Source organism: Python bivittatus, unplaced genomic scaffold (assembly GCF_059951505.1).
Source record: "Python bivittatus isolate LINGU-HERP-01145 unplaced genomic scaffold, Pbiv_v1 ctg000120_np1212, whole genome shotgun sequence".
Classification (NCBI taxonomy): Eukaryota; Metazoa; Chordata; class Lepidosauria; order Squamata; family Pythonidae; genus Python; species Python bivittatus.
This window is the reverse complement of record NW_028277037.1, coordinates 4,701,064-4,714,198: the sequence shown is the minus strand read 5'-3', so window position 1 is coordinate 4,714,198 and position 13,135 is coordinate 4,701,064. Positions and strand designations below refer to the sequence as shown.

Here is a 13,135-nt window from a genome sequence, read left to right as displayed (position 1 = left end):
AAACTGCCTAGAAATAAAACCCCTTTTTTTAGAAAAGAGAGGGTCAAATGCAGGCTGTGGCTGCATTTTAGGAACTCCTTTTCCTACATTCAAGGTGCTGGTTTTTAAAACTCCACAAAAATTAAAAGCATCATTAGGCTATTATTTATTTCACAGTGCATAAAATAGGGTTTGTTTCCTAAATATAACCCACCCTAGGGTTCTGTTAATTATCCACTTTGGTTTGAATGCACTTAGAATTAAGTTGGGATTTACCTAATCCCGCGCCCTGGGGTCGACTGTCACACTTTGCTTGATGGGTTCAACCTGCCATATCTGGTTAGGGTTATGACCTTGTGAGTTCTGCATCACATGGGGGAAGTAGGCTATGCACATCATATCCGGGGGGAAGAGGGCTATGCATGTCACTTCTGGTGGGAGGGGGGTTATGCACATCATTTCCGGTTAGGGTCATGAGCTGGTGGGGTTTGTTTACTTTGATGACATCACTGATTAAACAGATAAGCCACCATTAAAAAAAGTATACACTCTTACTACTTACCTGCCTCCTATTCTGCTCTTTCTGTTGCAGTTGTGTTTTCATGTGCCATCCTTTGCAGCTCCAGAGATTTCCTCTTTACACAGTATTACGTGAAGATTAGAGGCAATGCTGTGCATGTAAAGAGAGAGCTGTGCACCAGAAACGTGCCCCCACTTGGACACCAACGAGCCTTGCCACCTCTCTTTTTCAGTTGCGACCCACGACACCGTCTTTCCCTTATCCCCAGCTCATGTAGGAGATGGCCTTTGCTTAACTGGTTCAAAGTGGTCCTTTCCTGCTTATTCTGACACCATCCAAAGGGTATAACAATGGTTAGGCTTTGTCACCCATTTCCTTGGAGGGAGGACAGAGGCAATAGTGGTAGAATAGGAACTGTTGCTTAAGACATCACATTTCATGCTGGTAGAGTTTTCGGTTGATGGGTGGGGAGCACTGGAACTTGGAAAGGTGGAAAGGCCCACAGGCTGTGAAGAATAAGTTTCTGTATGGGTATCTTGGCACATCTGCTAGAAGTAGGGTCAAAAAAGTCAAGGTGGTGCACGTGCAAAAGGGGCAGGGCTTCAACTGCACAGTCGCAGCCACCATCTTGACTTTTGTGATTTCCCCTCCCCCCTGCCACACACAAACACCTGGAAACAACTTAGAATTAAGTCCCGTTAATTTCACAGGGACTCTTATGAAGTTTACTTGGACTAGATAAGTGTTTTTCAAACTTGGTAACTTTAAGATGCGTGGACTTCAACTCCCAGAATTCCCTAGCCATCATGCTGAGCATGGAGGCCGGTTCCCACTCTATGCTAAGCCATAATGTGGCTTATTTGACTTTGCCTTCAAATAGTAAACCCATCTATTATGTTTTGTAAATTATGGTTTATGGCTTAGCACAGTGTCGTCCAAACTTGGCCACTTTAAGATGAGTGGACTTCAACTCCCAGAATTCCCCAGCCAGCATAGCTGGCTGGGAATTCTGGGAGTTGAAGTCCACTCATCTTAAAGTGGCCAAGTTTGGACGACACTAGCTTAGCAGATAATGCCAAATCAGCCAATTGTAGTTTATGCATTAAATCATGGTTGAAGCCACAGCTGATCACAGTGTACAAATATATCTATGGATGTGCATGAAAGAGGATAACCTCCTGCCTTGCTGTCCATCCGATATCATAAGCACTGATCGCCCACAATCATATTGTGATCAGTTTGCTGATCTACATTTTAAAAGCCATCTTTCCTGAATGGGTGCTCCAAGGCCGCCGTGAACCACAGGAAAAAGAACAGCTAAATAAAACAGCAGAGAAAACGGAGCCAGGCAATTCTGTAAAGACAGAGACAGAGAAGCAGATAAGTTTAAAAGGTATTTTCAGCCTCCAAATACCTGAGCCCTGCCGTTCTGACCTGTTGCCTGAAAATCAAAATGGGGGTGGGTGGGGTGTTTCAGGTTTTGTCAGATTTTGAAACTGAGGACAGAAGCTACCTGTAAATTGAAAGAGGCCAGGGAAAGAAAATCCAGCGAAGCAACTGTGAACCGAAATCAGACAAGTTAGAGTCAGGCAGAAGTCAAGATCTAACTCAACGGAAGAGCTGGACTTCCAGTCTTCTTTGAATCAAGCTCAGCTCTGGCACACATGTGCCATTTTGTGCCAACTGTATGGGAGTGGTTTGCTATTGTCTGCTTCTGGCATACATTCCAAATTCTCTTCTGGTTGCTAGTCCTGGGATATTCTGGTAGCCTCAGGGAGTTGACATGCTCTCCACTAAAGAGCTAAGGCAGGGTTCCTCAACCTTGGCAACCTGAAGATGTGTGGACTTCAACTCCTAGAATTCCTGAGCCAGCCATGCTGGCTGGGGAATTCTGGAAGTTGAAGTCCACACATCTTCAAGTCACCAAGGTTGAGGAATCCTGAGCTAAGGGATATGGGATGGAGATCCAATGCAATTTGGAAAACCCCAGACTGGGGAAGGGTGGGTTCAAAACACAACCTGCTTAGGTTGTGGAACAGCCTCTTCAGCTGGTATTTTGGGGGTCTCCTGGCCATGGTCAAGCAGATTGTGATGATAATCATGTAAGTTTTAAGAAGGAATGAGGAGCTTCAGGGAGGATAAAACTACCAGTTGCTCCTAGGTGTGATCCTGAGTTGAACTTTTATTTTCAGAGGCAGCGTAGCTGTGAATGCCAGAACTGAAAGATCAACTATCAGCTGTGATTTTTACGATCTACAGTATTTCTGATTTTCTGGAAAGCTTTCGGCTGGGTTGTATTAGAAAACATTTCCCGGCCTAGACTTTTCCTCTAAGCTTTTCCTGTTGTAAAAGTAACTAAAGAGTCTGTGACCCAAAGCAACTGTGAAACAAGTTCTGCAACTGTGAACCAAATTGGTTGTTTTCTTGGTGTGTAACAAGACAGAAGAAAAGACATTCCTGACAGAAGCTTAGAAGCCTGGAAAGTTGTGAAGGAAAAAAAAAAATCCAGAGATGGGATTCTGTTGGAAGTTGCTGGTGAGTAAAATCTTCATAGGAGAGAGGTTTTAATTTTTCGGATTATGCAGCAAAGGAAGTTCTGTTACCAGTAACTTTGCAGGAATCAGAAACCAGGTACAGCCATATTAAATGAGGACCAGGGTCCTTGATGCATTTGGAGATCCCCTTATTGTGCCCCAGAGGTAAAAATTGATTTAATTCATATTCCAAAAGAAGGAAAGGTAGCATCTCCTACAGGACAAACCCAGCTTCTGGTGATTTGGGGGAGATATCTGTGGAGTTTTTTGGCAGCATCATGGAAAGGGTTTGGTGTTGCCTTTTTTCAGGGTGTTTGATTTTTCATTCTAGTTTACAGCTTTGGGCTTTTCCTAGTGGTCTCCCATCCAAGTACTAGCCAAGCAGGTGTTAGTCTGGTGCTGCTATCTGCTGAACCTATTTAAAAGTAATTAATATTAAACTAATAACATACAGTTAATAGGATTGCTTCCCATGCATTTAATAATTTCCCCCAGGAGTTGCATTCAAGATTTGGGGGTTGTTCAGCACTGGATTAAACTATGGGGTGAACCACAATGTGACTGTTAAATTGGATGAAGGAAGCAGCAATAGTTATTTTTCTTCAAAGATTAATGAATTCATACCACTAGTAGAAACAACTTTTTTAATTTTACCCAATTTGGAATCTATGGTTTGTCTCACACTCTAAACCATAAATCATGGTTTATGTACCACTTCACCTGGAATTGTGCGAAGCTCAAACTAACCAGCCATATTACGGCTGAAAAATTTAGGCTACACTTTATTCTGAGCCATCAAGTGATTTATTTTGGTACAGCATGATGTTATGGCCAACCCACTCTGACTTATAAATTGCAATTTATGGCTTGGGGTCCTGTGAACGAAGCTAGTTGTGTCTTATTCAAGGTTAAAATGAATCAGGGCTTAATGCAATACCTAAACCCCAGCCGATATGATACACAAACCATGTCACAGACTGAGTTCACATATCAATTTGGTTTTGGGAATCATGGTTTACAGCAGTGTTTTTCAACCTCAGCACTTTTAAGATTGTGGACTTCAACTCCCAGAATCCTCCAGCCAGCATGGAGGTTGAGAAACATAGGTTTAAGGAACAAGCTATCACACCTCTGTCCACACAATCTTAAATCAAGACCAAAATTATATTTTAGCATAAAGTAGGATTTGAACTATGAGTGAATTTCTTACATGCTTCATTAGAGTCAAGGTACCGTATCTGCCATTGAAACTTTTATTGATGACAGAATATGTTATTGGAATTCATTTCAGGCCCTTTCCTTTTTGATGATCAGGCTATTTATTTGCATTTCAACATAGACTGGGATCCAAAAAGATGTAGAACATGTCTTCCAGAATGAAGACTCTCCACAGCCTGGGGATATGATTCAGTTCCAGATGTTTGGATTCCAGCATTGGGGTATCTACGTAGGAAATGGGGAAGTTGTGCATTTTGCATGGCCAGGTAATAGAGAAGGATTTATTATCTATTTCCTGCAGAGATGTCCTATTTTTTCCTTGGGAACTCAAGGTGGGGACATGGGAGACTTTTCTCCCCTCCTTTTCTGCCCATCACAACAAACCTGTAAGTTAGGTTCACCTGAGAAAAAAGTGATTGGCCCAAATATGCCCATTGCATTTTGAGGTCCTTAACCACTTCTAAGTCCTTAACCACTGCAGCATCTCTATTTTGTATACTGAAAAAATCAGGAGCAATATTTTCAAATGCTAGAGGCCCCTCCAAATATTGGAAAAATTATGAACTGTCCTGAAATATTCAGAGATTGTAAAATCTCCTGCGATTGGGGCAATCCTGTGAGAGATCAGCATGCTTACCCTGGATTTCATGAGATCTCATAGAAGAACAGGGTAATGTGACATTTGATGGTCTTGCGCATTTGGGCCATTTAATTTTTTTTTTAATTTAATAAAAAATTGGGATGTGTGTCTGAGGATGTCATGTTGCCAAGCTGTATTTTTAGTGTAATAACCCAAAGAGCATACTTATCGGTACTTGCTGTTTATGAAATTTGACAAAGTTTACATGAAGTGCAAGGCAGCAAAATTATCTATTCTTGTTTAGAAAAAATTAATTACAATTGCAGCAACTCTACGTGGGAGATCTGCTCCAAAAATTAGTTTGGAATGACACTCGTGTCTCTGATAGTGATGGAAACACAATCATTTCTGAAGCCAAACATCTCATCTTCTCTCTTTTCAGTTGTTCAATTGTTTCCACCAAAATTTAAGGTCTACAGAGAAAAAATGATGGATGTCCCAGGAGCAATGAAATATGCCGTGTGGAACAAATTTGATCGAGATTACCCTCCCTTGGATCCTAACCACGTGGTGGATAGAGCTCTGCACATGGTGGGCAAAGTCTTTAAATACAGTATTGCTCGTGCTAACTGTGAGCACTTCACCACGTTGTTGAGATACAACGTTGCTCTGTCCGAACAGGTATGACCCTGTGTGGCACCTTTTATTTCCCAAGTTCCAATAAAGCCAAATAAAGAGACTTGAGAGGAGGCTTCTTTATAATAACAGATGTATATTGATCAAGACACAGCTGGGTGACTCCAATCAACACCCATTAGAAAGGAATGTTGAAGGAATCACACCTCACAAAGCAAACATCAGAGTTTTATAGACATCCATAAATGTATGCAGGTGATACATTCCCCTATATCCATACATGGGGGTTTGGGGATGGTCTAAGGAGGGGTTGAGGTGGTCCCTGAAAGTTGAATCTAAGTTTAACTTTTTCTTCTTCTTATCTCTTCTTTGGAATTTCAAACCTCTTTCTCCGGACTCCAGCCTAACACCAGCCTGGTACGGAATTAATTTATGGCTACAGGCATCTGGCTAATTGCTTCTAAGGGAGATGGGGTAGGGGAATGGTGTGCTCTTTATAAAGTAAGTTAACCCTTTAAAATAGAGTGCACTCTTACAGGTATAGTTATACATCATGTGAAACTTCTATATATCTCTATAGAATATATAGAATATAAAATTGTGTACTAAAATAATGCCCTTCAACCCCAAGTCCTCAGATCAGTTTTTCAATTTGGCTTTTTTTCAGGGAATACAAGAATAAGGCAGCAGAGTTGCAGGCTTCATTTGGAGCTTTTACTTCTGTTTTAGATTATTTATAGCTTCCTACAGAATTCATGAACCCAGCTATGGCCCATCAGACTTTGGCTGATTAAATAATTAATATAAGAAAAAAACCCTAAGGAGACAATCTAGTTAGTGCTTGGATAGGAAACCATGAGAAAAATCTGAGTGCATAAACTAAACTGGGATTTTGAAAAAATCCCAGGGGGGGAAAAAAACAACTAAGAACAAAGCGACGTGTTCTGTTTCAAGGTAGCAGACAGATAACAGCAGAGCAGAAGCAGATAACACAGGTTGTAAATCAAAGACTTAGCAAAGCACATTTGTCTAAAAAGTACCATTTATAAAAGAGTAGCCTAGTTACATTACCAAAAGTCACAAAGCCAAATTGTGGAGTCAGCTAGTCCAGAAGTCAGGAATTCAAGAACAGGATACACAATCTAGATTTCCAAATGATTATTTCCAACAGAGAGTGAAGGCAAAGCAAGCTACGTAAATCTCTCTGCTGGCAGCTGGCTGCAATTATTCAGGCCTCACCTTTTGCCTTGCAAGGAGTCTCATTGACTGATGCTACTCTGCTCACCTCTGTGTGCATCTGGATCTGGGGCTTGAGGGTCGTGCCTTGTCATCTGACTGCTCCAGCTGATCAGGAGATGCCTGTGGCTGATCAACCTCAGATGCATCATGGCTTAATGATTCCTGAGGCTGACATTTCACAGGCTCAGCTGGAGCAACATCTTCAGAGCCAGACTCTGAATTGTGGCTCGTGACACAATGTCCATGAAGTCATCAGGAGTTCAGCTGAACTGGACAACTTTTTAATGTGATCCTTACCTGGATTTACAGCCATGTCCTGTAAGTTCTCGTTCCAACAGAAGAGAATATCTGTAGCTTAGGGTTGAACTGTGGAGTCGTTGGTGCTCCTCGAGCTTGGTTGTTTGCTTGCAGATGTTTCATAACCTGACCAGGTAACATCATCAGTGCTGGTGAGTGTGGGGTTTTCTCCCTGTTTATATACAGTAGCTTGCCCTGCAATCTACTTGCTTGCTTGTCTCCTTGGTAGTTCTTTGATTAGGGTATTGTTCTCTGCTTGATTGTTTGTCTGCTTGATTGTCTCCTTGGTAGTTGATTAAGGTATTGTTTTCTACTTGATTAACTAATTAGCATGGATTAATACCAGACAAATAATCAAGCAGAAAACAATACCAATAGAAGAGAATATATGTAGCTTAGGGTTGAACTGTGGAGCCCTTGGGGTTCTCTGAGCTTGGTTGTTTTCTTGCAAATGTTTTGTTACCTGGCCAGGTAACATCTTCAGTGCTAGAAGGGAGTGGGGTTTGCTCTCTGTTTATATTCAGTAATTTGCCCTGTCGTTGGTGGGGGTGTGAGGTTTTTTTCTTGGTAGTTCCTTGATTAGGGTATTGTTTACTGCTTGATTGTTTGTCTGGTGTTAATCTTGGTGTTAATCTCTGCTTATCTGAGTGTTGATTGCTGGTGAGGAGACATTCTGGTCTTTTGTTTTCCTTTTTATTGTCTCTTTTGAATAGTGTGTAGATGCTGTTTATCTCTATGTGCCTGTTGATGGCTGCCTTGTCTGAATAGCAAGCTTCCAGGAATTCCCTCACATTTTTGGATTTAGCTTGGTCTAAGATGCTGACAGTTTCCCAGTTGAAACTATGGTTAAGTCTGTCCATGTGTTGTGAGATTAAGGAGTTTTCATCGTGTCTTCTGACTGCTAGTTGATTTCATGGATGCGCTCTGCTAGCCTTCTGCCTGTCTGTCTAAATAATGGTTGTTACAGTCCTTACACAGTATGTTGTGGTTGACTCCTGTTTTTTCTTCTTGGGCTACTGGTCTTTTGGTTTGCTTAAGATGTTTTGGAGGGCTTTAGTTGGTTTGTGTGCTATGGAGATGCCATGTGGTTGTAACAGTCTGTTGGTTGTTTCTGAGATGTTTCTGATGCAGTGTTATCCTTTTCATAGCTTGTGTTGGGTGTGTAGTAGGTTGAGTGGTCAGGCATTTTTTGATAAAGTTGCGTGGATATCCATTTTGTTAGAAGTTGTTGTATATGTGGTCTGTTTCCTTTTTCTGCTATTCTAGGTTGCTGCAGTGTGTTTGTGCTCATTTGAATAATGTGCTTACACAGCTCCTCTTGTGGGAGGTTGGGTTGTTACTTTGGTAATGGAGTACTTGGCTAGTGTGGGTTGTTTTCCAACAGACTTGAGTTTCTAATTTGCCCTCATTTCCCCTGCTAATGTTGATATCCAGGAAGGGTAGTGTGTTGTTGTTTTCTTCTTCTCCTGTGAATTTTATTCCTCTGAAGATGTTGTTGATGGTTTCATGTGTCTTCTCTAGTTGTTCCTTTTTTATGACAAAGGTGTCATCTACATACTGGATCCATACTTTTGGTTGTATACATGGAAGTGCTATAGTTTCTAGATGCTGCATTACAATCTCTGCTATGACTCCTGAGAATGGTGATCCCATGGGTGTGCCTCTGATTTGTTGGTATATTTGTCCATCAAACTGGACAGGTAGTGAGGCAGAGGTTAATGAGGTCCATGATTTTGGGTATTTCGATCTTGGTGTATTTGGTTAGGTCAGGTGTGTTGTGTAGTACTGCTGACATGGATTCTTTTGCTGGTTCTGGGTTTATGGATGTAAAGAGTGCTGTGACATCAAGTAGGACTATAATTTCATCTTCATCTATTTGTACATCTTTGATTTTCTGGAGGCACTGTAGTGGGAAGTTGATAGAATATTTGCTCCTTTCTGTGAGATGTCCAAGCTTTTTTGTCAGTTCTTTTGCTATGTTGTATGTTGGGGTCCCTGGTAATGATACAATTGGTTGGAGAGGTATGTCGGGCTTGTGTATTTTGGGTCCATAACCCCACACTCACTAGCACCAATGATGTTATATAGTTAATTAAATGTTTGCAAGAAAACAACCAAGCTCAGAGAGCAGCAAGGACTCCAAAGTTCTCCTCCTTTTCCACCTAGCTGTTCTGAGTGGCTTCCACCAATGTGGTATCCTCCAAATGTACTGATGCAACTCCCATCATCTCAGGCTACAGAAACTGCCTGAGGACACCAAGTTGCTCTGAGTCTCTGCTCCCTTATTAAGAATTTGTACCTCTTACTGGTTGCCAACTCATTTGAAAGTCTGGCAGCAGAAAACTGCAAAGTAATGCAATGGCCTGGTTTGTATGTCATGCAAGCCAATTTGGGGGGGACTCTACAGTGTCAACTGAATCCTTAACTGCAGTTTGTAATCAAGGTTTGAAAAAAGTTGGCTTAAGATAACCTTGTCTTCCATCACCTCTCATTTCCAAACTCCAGATACAAAGACTGGAAATTTCCTGCCAGCAGTGGCAAAAAGGGAGTCACAGCTATTTGATTCACACACGACACTACAGTGAAGTTTGCTTAAGCTAAACTAAATCAGGGTTGCCTGCATTCTGATGACATGCCAAGCCGAAACCCAACTGAACACTTGTTTCAAATGTTGGCTGCTTCCACTCTTCTGCCTATTTTTAGCTCTCAAGAGTTAAACAGCACACAAAGTGCAGGAGGAAGCTTGGATCCTTATTAGCCCCTTTTAAGACAAAAGTATAAAAAAGTAGTATCAGCAACATTTTGTAACCAAAATGGCTGTTAACTAGAATTGGGGGGTTGAAAATTAGTCCTCATTGAATGTTTAGAACTAAACATGTTGAGTGAACATGGCCAATGTCTGACCAATTTCTCTCTTTTTTTTTTAAAAGGCAGAAAGATTTAACTTTACTGTAGATCCAGATTTCGAGAGGGAGATTAGAAGATACCTATCTGAGATTGATGGTTGAAGTGGTGGATGTCTTTAAATCTTCCAGAGGCAGACTCCTTTAGCCTCACAACTGTGGATCAAATCTTTCTTACTCATATAATAAAATATGAACAGAATGTACAAAATCTACCGTGCTCAAAATTTTTGTACATACATTTTGTATGCTTTTAAACCATATAAAAACCTGGACAAAATAGGAAGGAATTTAGGATTTAGTTTTGTTTAGGTCAGTGTTTCTCAAACTTGGCAACTTTAAGACATGTGGACTTCAACTCCCAGAATCCCCCAGCTGGGACTGGGGTGGCGGAATAGGATTAAGGAACAGATAGATGATGAAGGAAAGACTGCAGTGAAGAATCCCATTCCACATCATTATAGCATCCTAACAGCAGCCCGTGTTCCCATGTTGTAGAAATGCAGTCCATTTTCAAGTTCTGAGTTATGTCTGCTAAACTGCTAGGTGGAATCCTTGGGGTTTTCTGAGCTTGGGGTTCTCTTTTATTGGAACTGTTAGGTCTACAGGACCTGGTAAACTTCAATCCTAAATTACAAATGCAACAGTATAAAATGGCGATATGCTCCTACTTGTTAAATAATTTTTTCAGATTAGTATGACATAACATTCAGGCTTTGATTAATGAGCTAGTTCTGGCTGATGACCAGTTCTGATGCAGTGTCAAGCATTCATGATCTGTCCAAATTCCTTGTTCCTTGGATTGTGTTTGGATCAATGCTGGGGATTGGGTAGCATTGATATTCCTATAACATGGATATTGTCAATATTTGCACAATGGTTTGCACAATACATTGAACTACACAGCTTGGACTGGTACAACATGCTAGCTAAAATATAGTTGGCTATCTTAAAAACCTAAAGAGTCAGATCTGCTTAGGACATGGATAAGAGTCCACCAGGAATTCTTGGAAGAAGCAACAGTAAGCCACCTCCAGCCTGGAGGAGTACAGCCTAAACCAGGAGTAAGCAATCCAAAAACCTTTCAGATGATTGGATTGTAACTCCTTAAGCTCTAGCAAACATGCACAATGATAAGGTATTATGGAACTTAAAGCCCAATAGCTGGAGGGCTTACTAAATGTCATAGACAAGGAGATTCTAGCACATATGCAGAACCTGAATTTTACTTATTCCTTTTTCAACAAACAGGAGGAACTGTATCAGAGCTACAGAACTTTAAAAGATCACACACATTTTCTTCATCAGGATCTTTACATGCTTGAGAATTCTCAGTGCTCCTTCCTCTGGGAATCAGAAGTCTAAATCTTGTATCAGATGGCATAAGAAAACTTAAACTGGTATTCATGGAAAACAATTTTAAAAATCTTTTCATATATATGCTGTATATAACTTTAAATCTGAGTATCCAGAGAAGCAATTTCCACATCAACCTGTCCCTGTATTTAGATCAGCAAGTACGTCTCTTGCCTCTATGATGGGGTGGGCAACTTGAAGAGAGGATCTTTTGTGGTGGTTCTTCTTTTAAAACTCCCTTCCTCAAGGATGTCTCCTTTATTTTCAGCAATAGAAGAAGGCTTTCTTATGTACCTGTGGTTAATTTAGGTATAGTTTACTCAGCCTAGTTTTCTGAGTTCACATAACACATTGAATCATAAACTTAACAACATGGGCTGTTAACAGAACATACTAGCTAAAATGTAGTTGGCTAGCTTGTTCTTCAGTATTTTGTATGAAAAACTATTCAGGCTTTTAGAGATTAAACTGATAGCTTTGAAGTGCTGAGGGTTTTTTTTGTCTGACTTTGTACAGTATTATTTTCATTGTGGTTTCTTTAAGTAGCTGGTAAACCAGCTGTAAGAACCGCGGTACTCAGTTCCCAATGAAAGCAGCTCCCTTTGAAACCAATGTAGGCTCAAAGAGAAATTCATTTATTGGAAAGTAGTGCACAGTTCTAAGGCATAGCTGGAACTGAGTCCCGCGCGTGCCAAACTTAATTTTTACTTTACTCCCACTTTTACCAGCCCCCGTCTGTGAATCTCTTCTCTGCATGTTGACAAAGTCCTCAGGTTCTCAGGTTGGTATGACCTTGGAAGTCCCGGGAGCCAGATAACAACCCACCTGCACTTAACAGTTCACATTCCATTCCTCCCCCCTAGCCACTGAGATGGCAGAAATGAAGCAAGGGAACTAATGGAAGATTACAAGATTCTGACATGCCGCCCCTCTGGAAAGAAGGATCAGTTTTGGTCTTCGTGGACAGAAACCTGTAGAGGGATTAGAGAGAGAACTAAAACATATATACGTTTTTACAACATGAATGAATTTATTTTGGCTTGTTGGGGTATTTTTTTTGTAGAAGTCCTTAATCAACTGTGGCGCTCACACGTTTCTTCGCGACCCACTCGCATTGAGACTTGGGAAAATGTTTCCATTGAATGAGGAACTGTACTTCTCCTCTGTGTTTTCTAGCATAGAAACTTCTTTTACTTCGAAATGCTGTTCGCCCTCAATCATCATAGAATTTGGTGGTGGCTGTTCTGCATGCCGCTCTGAGGATTCTCTGTAAGGTTTTAAAAGACTACAATGGAATACTGGGTGAATCCTCTTACGATTTTTAGGTAACTGTAGCCGAACTGTAACAGGGTTAATGATTTTTCTATTGCAAAAGGTCCAATAAATTTGGGTCCCAATTTCTTCGATGGTTGTAGCGTTCTGAGGTACAATTGAGGTCAATAAGTATACTTCGTCTCCTGCTTTCCATTCTTTTTCAGGGGAGCGCTTGCGATCTGCATGTTTTTTGTAGTCTTCCCTGGCATCTTGTAATGCTGCTTTGATTATCAGCGAACTATCTGTCATTTGTTTGATCCATCTGCTGAGGCCACTTGAGTGGATTCCTGGGGAAGTTCTGGGATAGCCACAAAATTCTGCCTGGTAGCTATTTTGAATGGGGTAAACCAGCTGGTTACTAAGCAAATACTTAAAACAAATCTGATTTTCAATATCCTTTCGTTTCCTTATATAATGCTGAGAAATAGAAATAAGACACATTTGAAACCAGATTTGATTTCTATATGGCAACTCCAAATTTAACTTAAATACTCTCATGCAGGTTTGACATCTATCTGCATGCATGTTTAATGTACTAAATTGAATTTAAAAAATCATG

The 13,135-nt window shown here is 40.8% G+C and overlaps 1 protein-coding gene across 2 annotated transcripts in view; it reads left to right on the top strand.

Annotated features, from left to right (window-relative positions):
* The window catches only part of LOC103050635 (phospholipase A and acyltransferase 4-like), a 64,842-nt gene extending 54,707 nt beyond the window's left edge, over positions 1–10,135 (top strand). For both annotated transcript variants that reach the window (XM_025167607.2, XM_088134878.1), the window contains exons 2-5: positions 2,692–3,034; positions 4,373–4,517; positions 5,274–5,512; positions 9,934–10,135. In XM_025167607.2, the coding sequence (XP_025023375.1) occupies positions 3,011–3,034; positions 4,373–4,517; positions 5,274–5,512; positions 9,934–10,011 (486 nt within the window). In that variant the 5' untranslated portion in view covers positions 2,692–3,010 and the 3' untranslated portion in view covers positions 10,012–10,135. The remainder of the gene's footprint in view (positions 1–2,691; positions 3,035–4,372; positions 4,518–5,273; positions 5,513–9,933) is intronic.
* Positions 10,136–13,135: the final 3,000 nt, after the last annotated feature.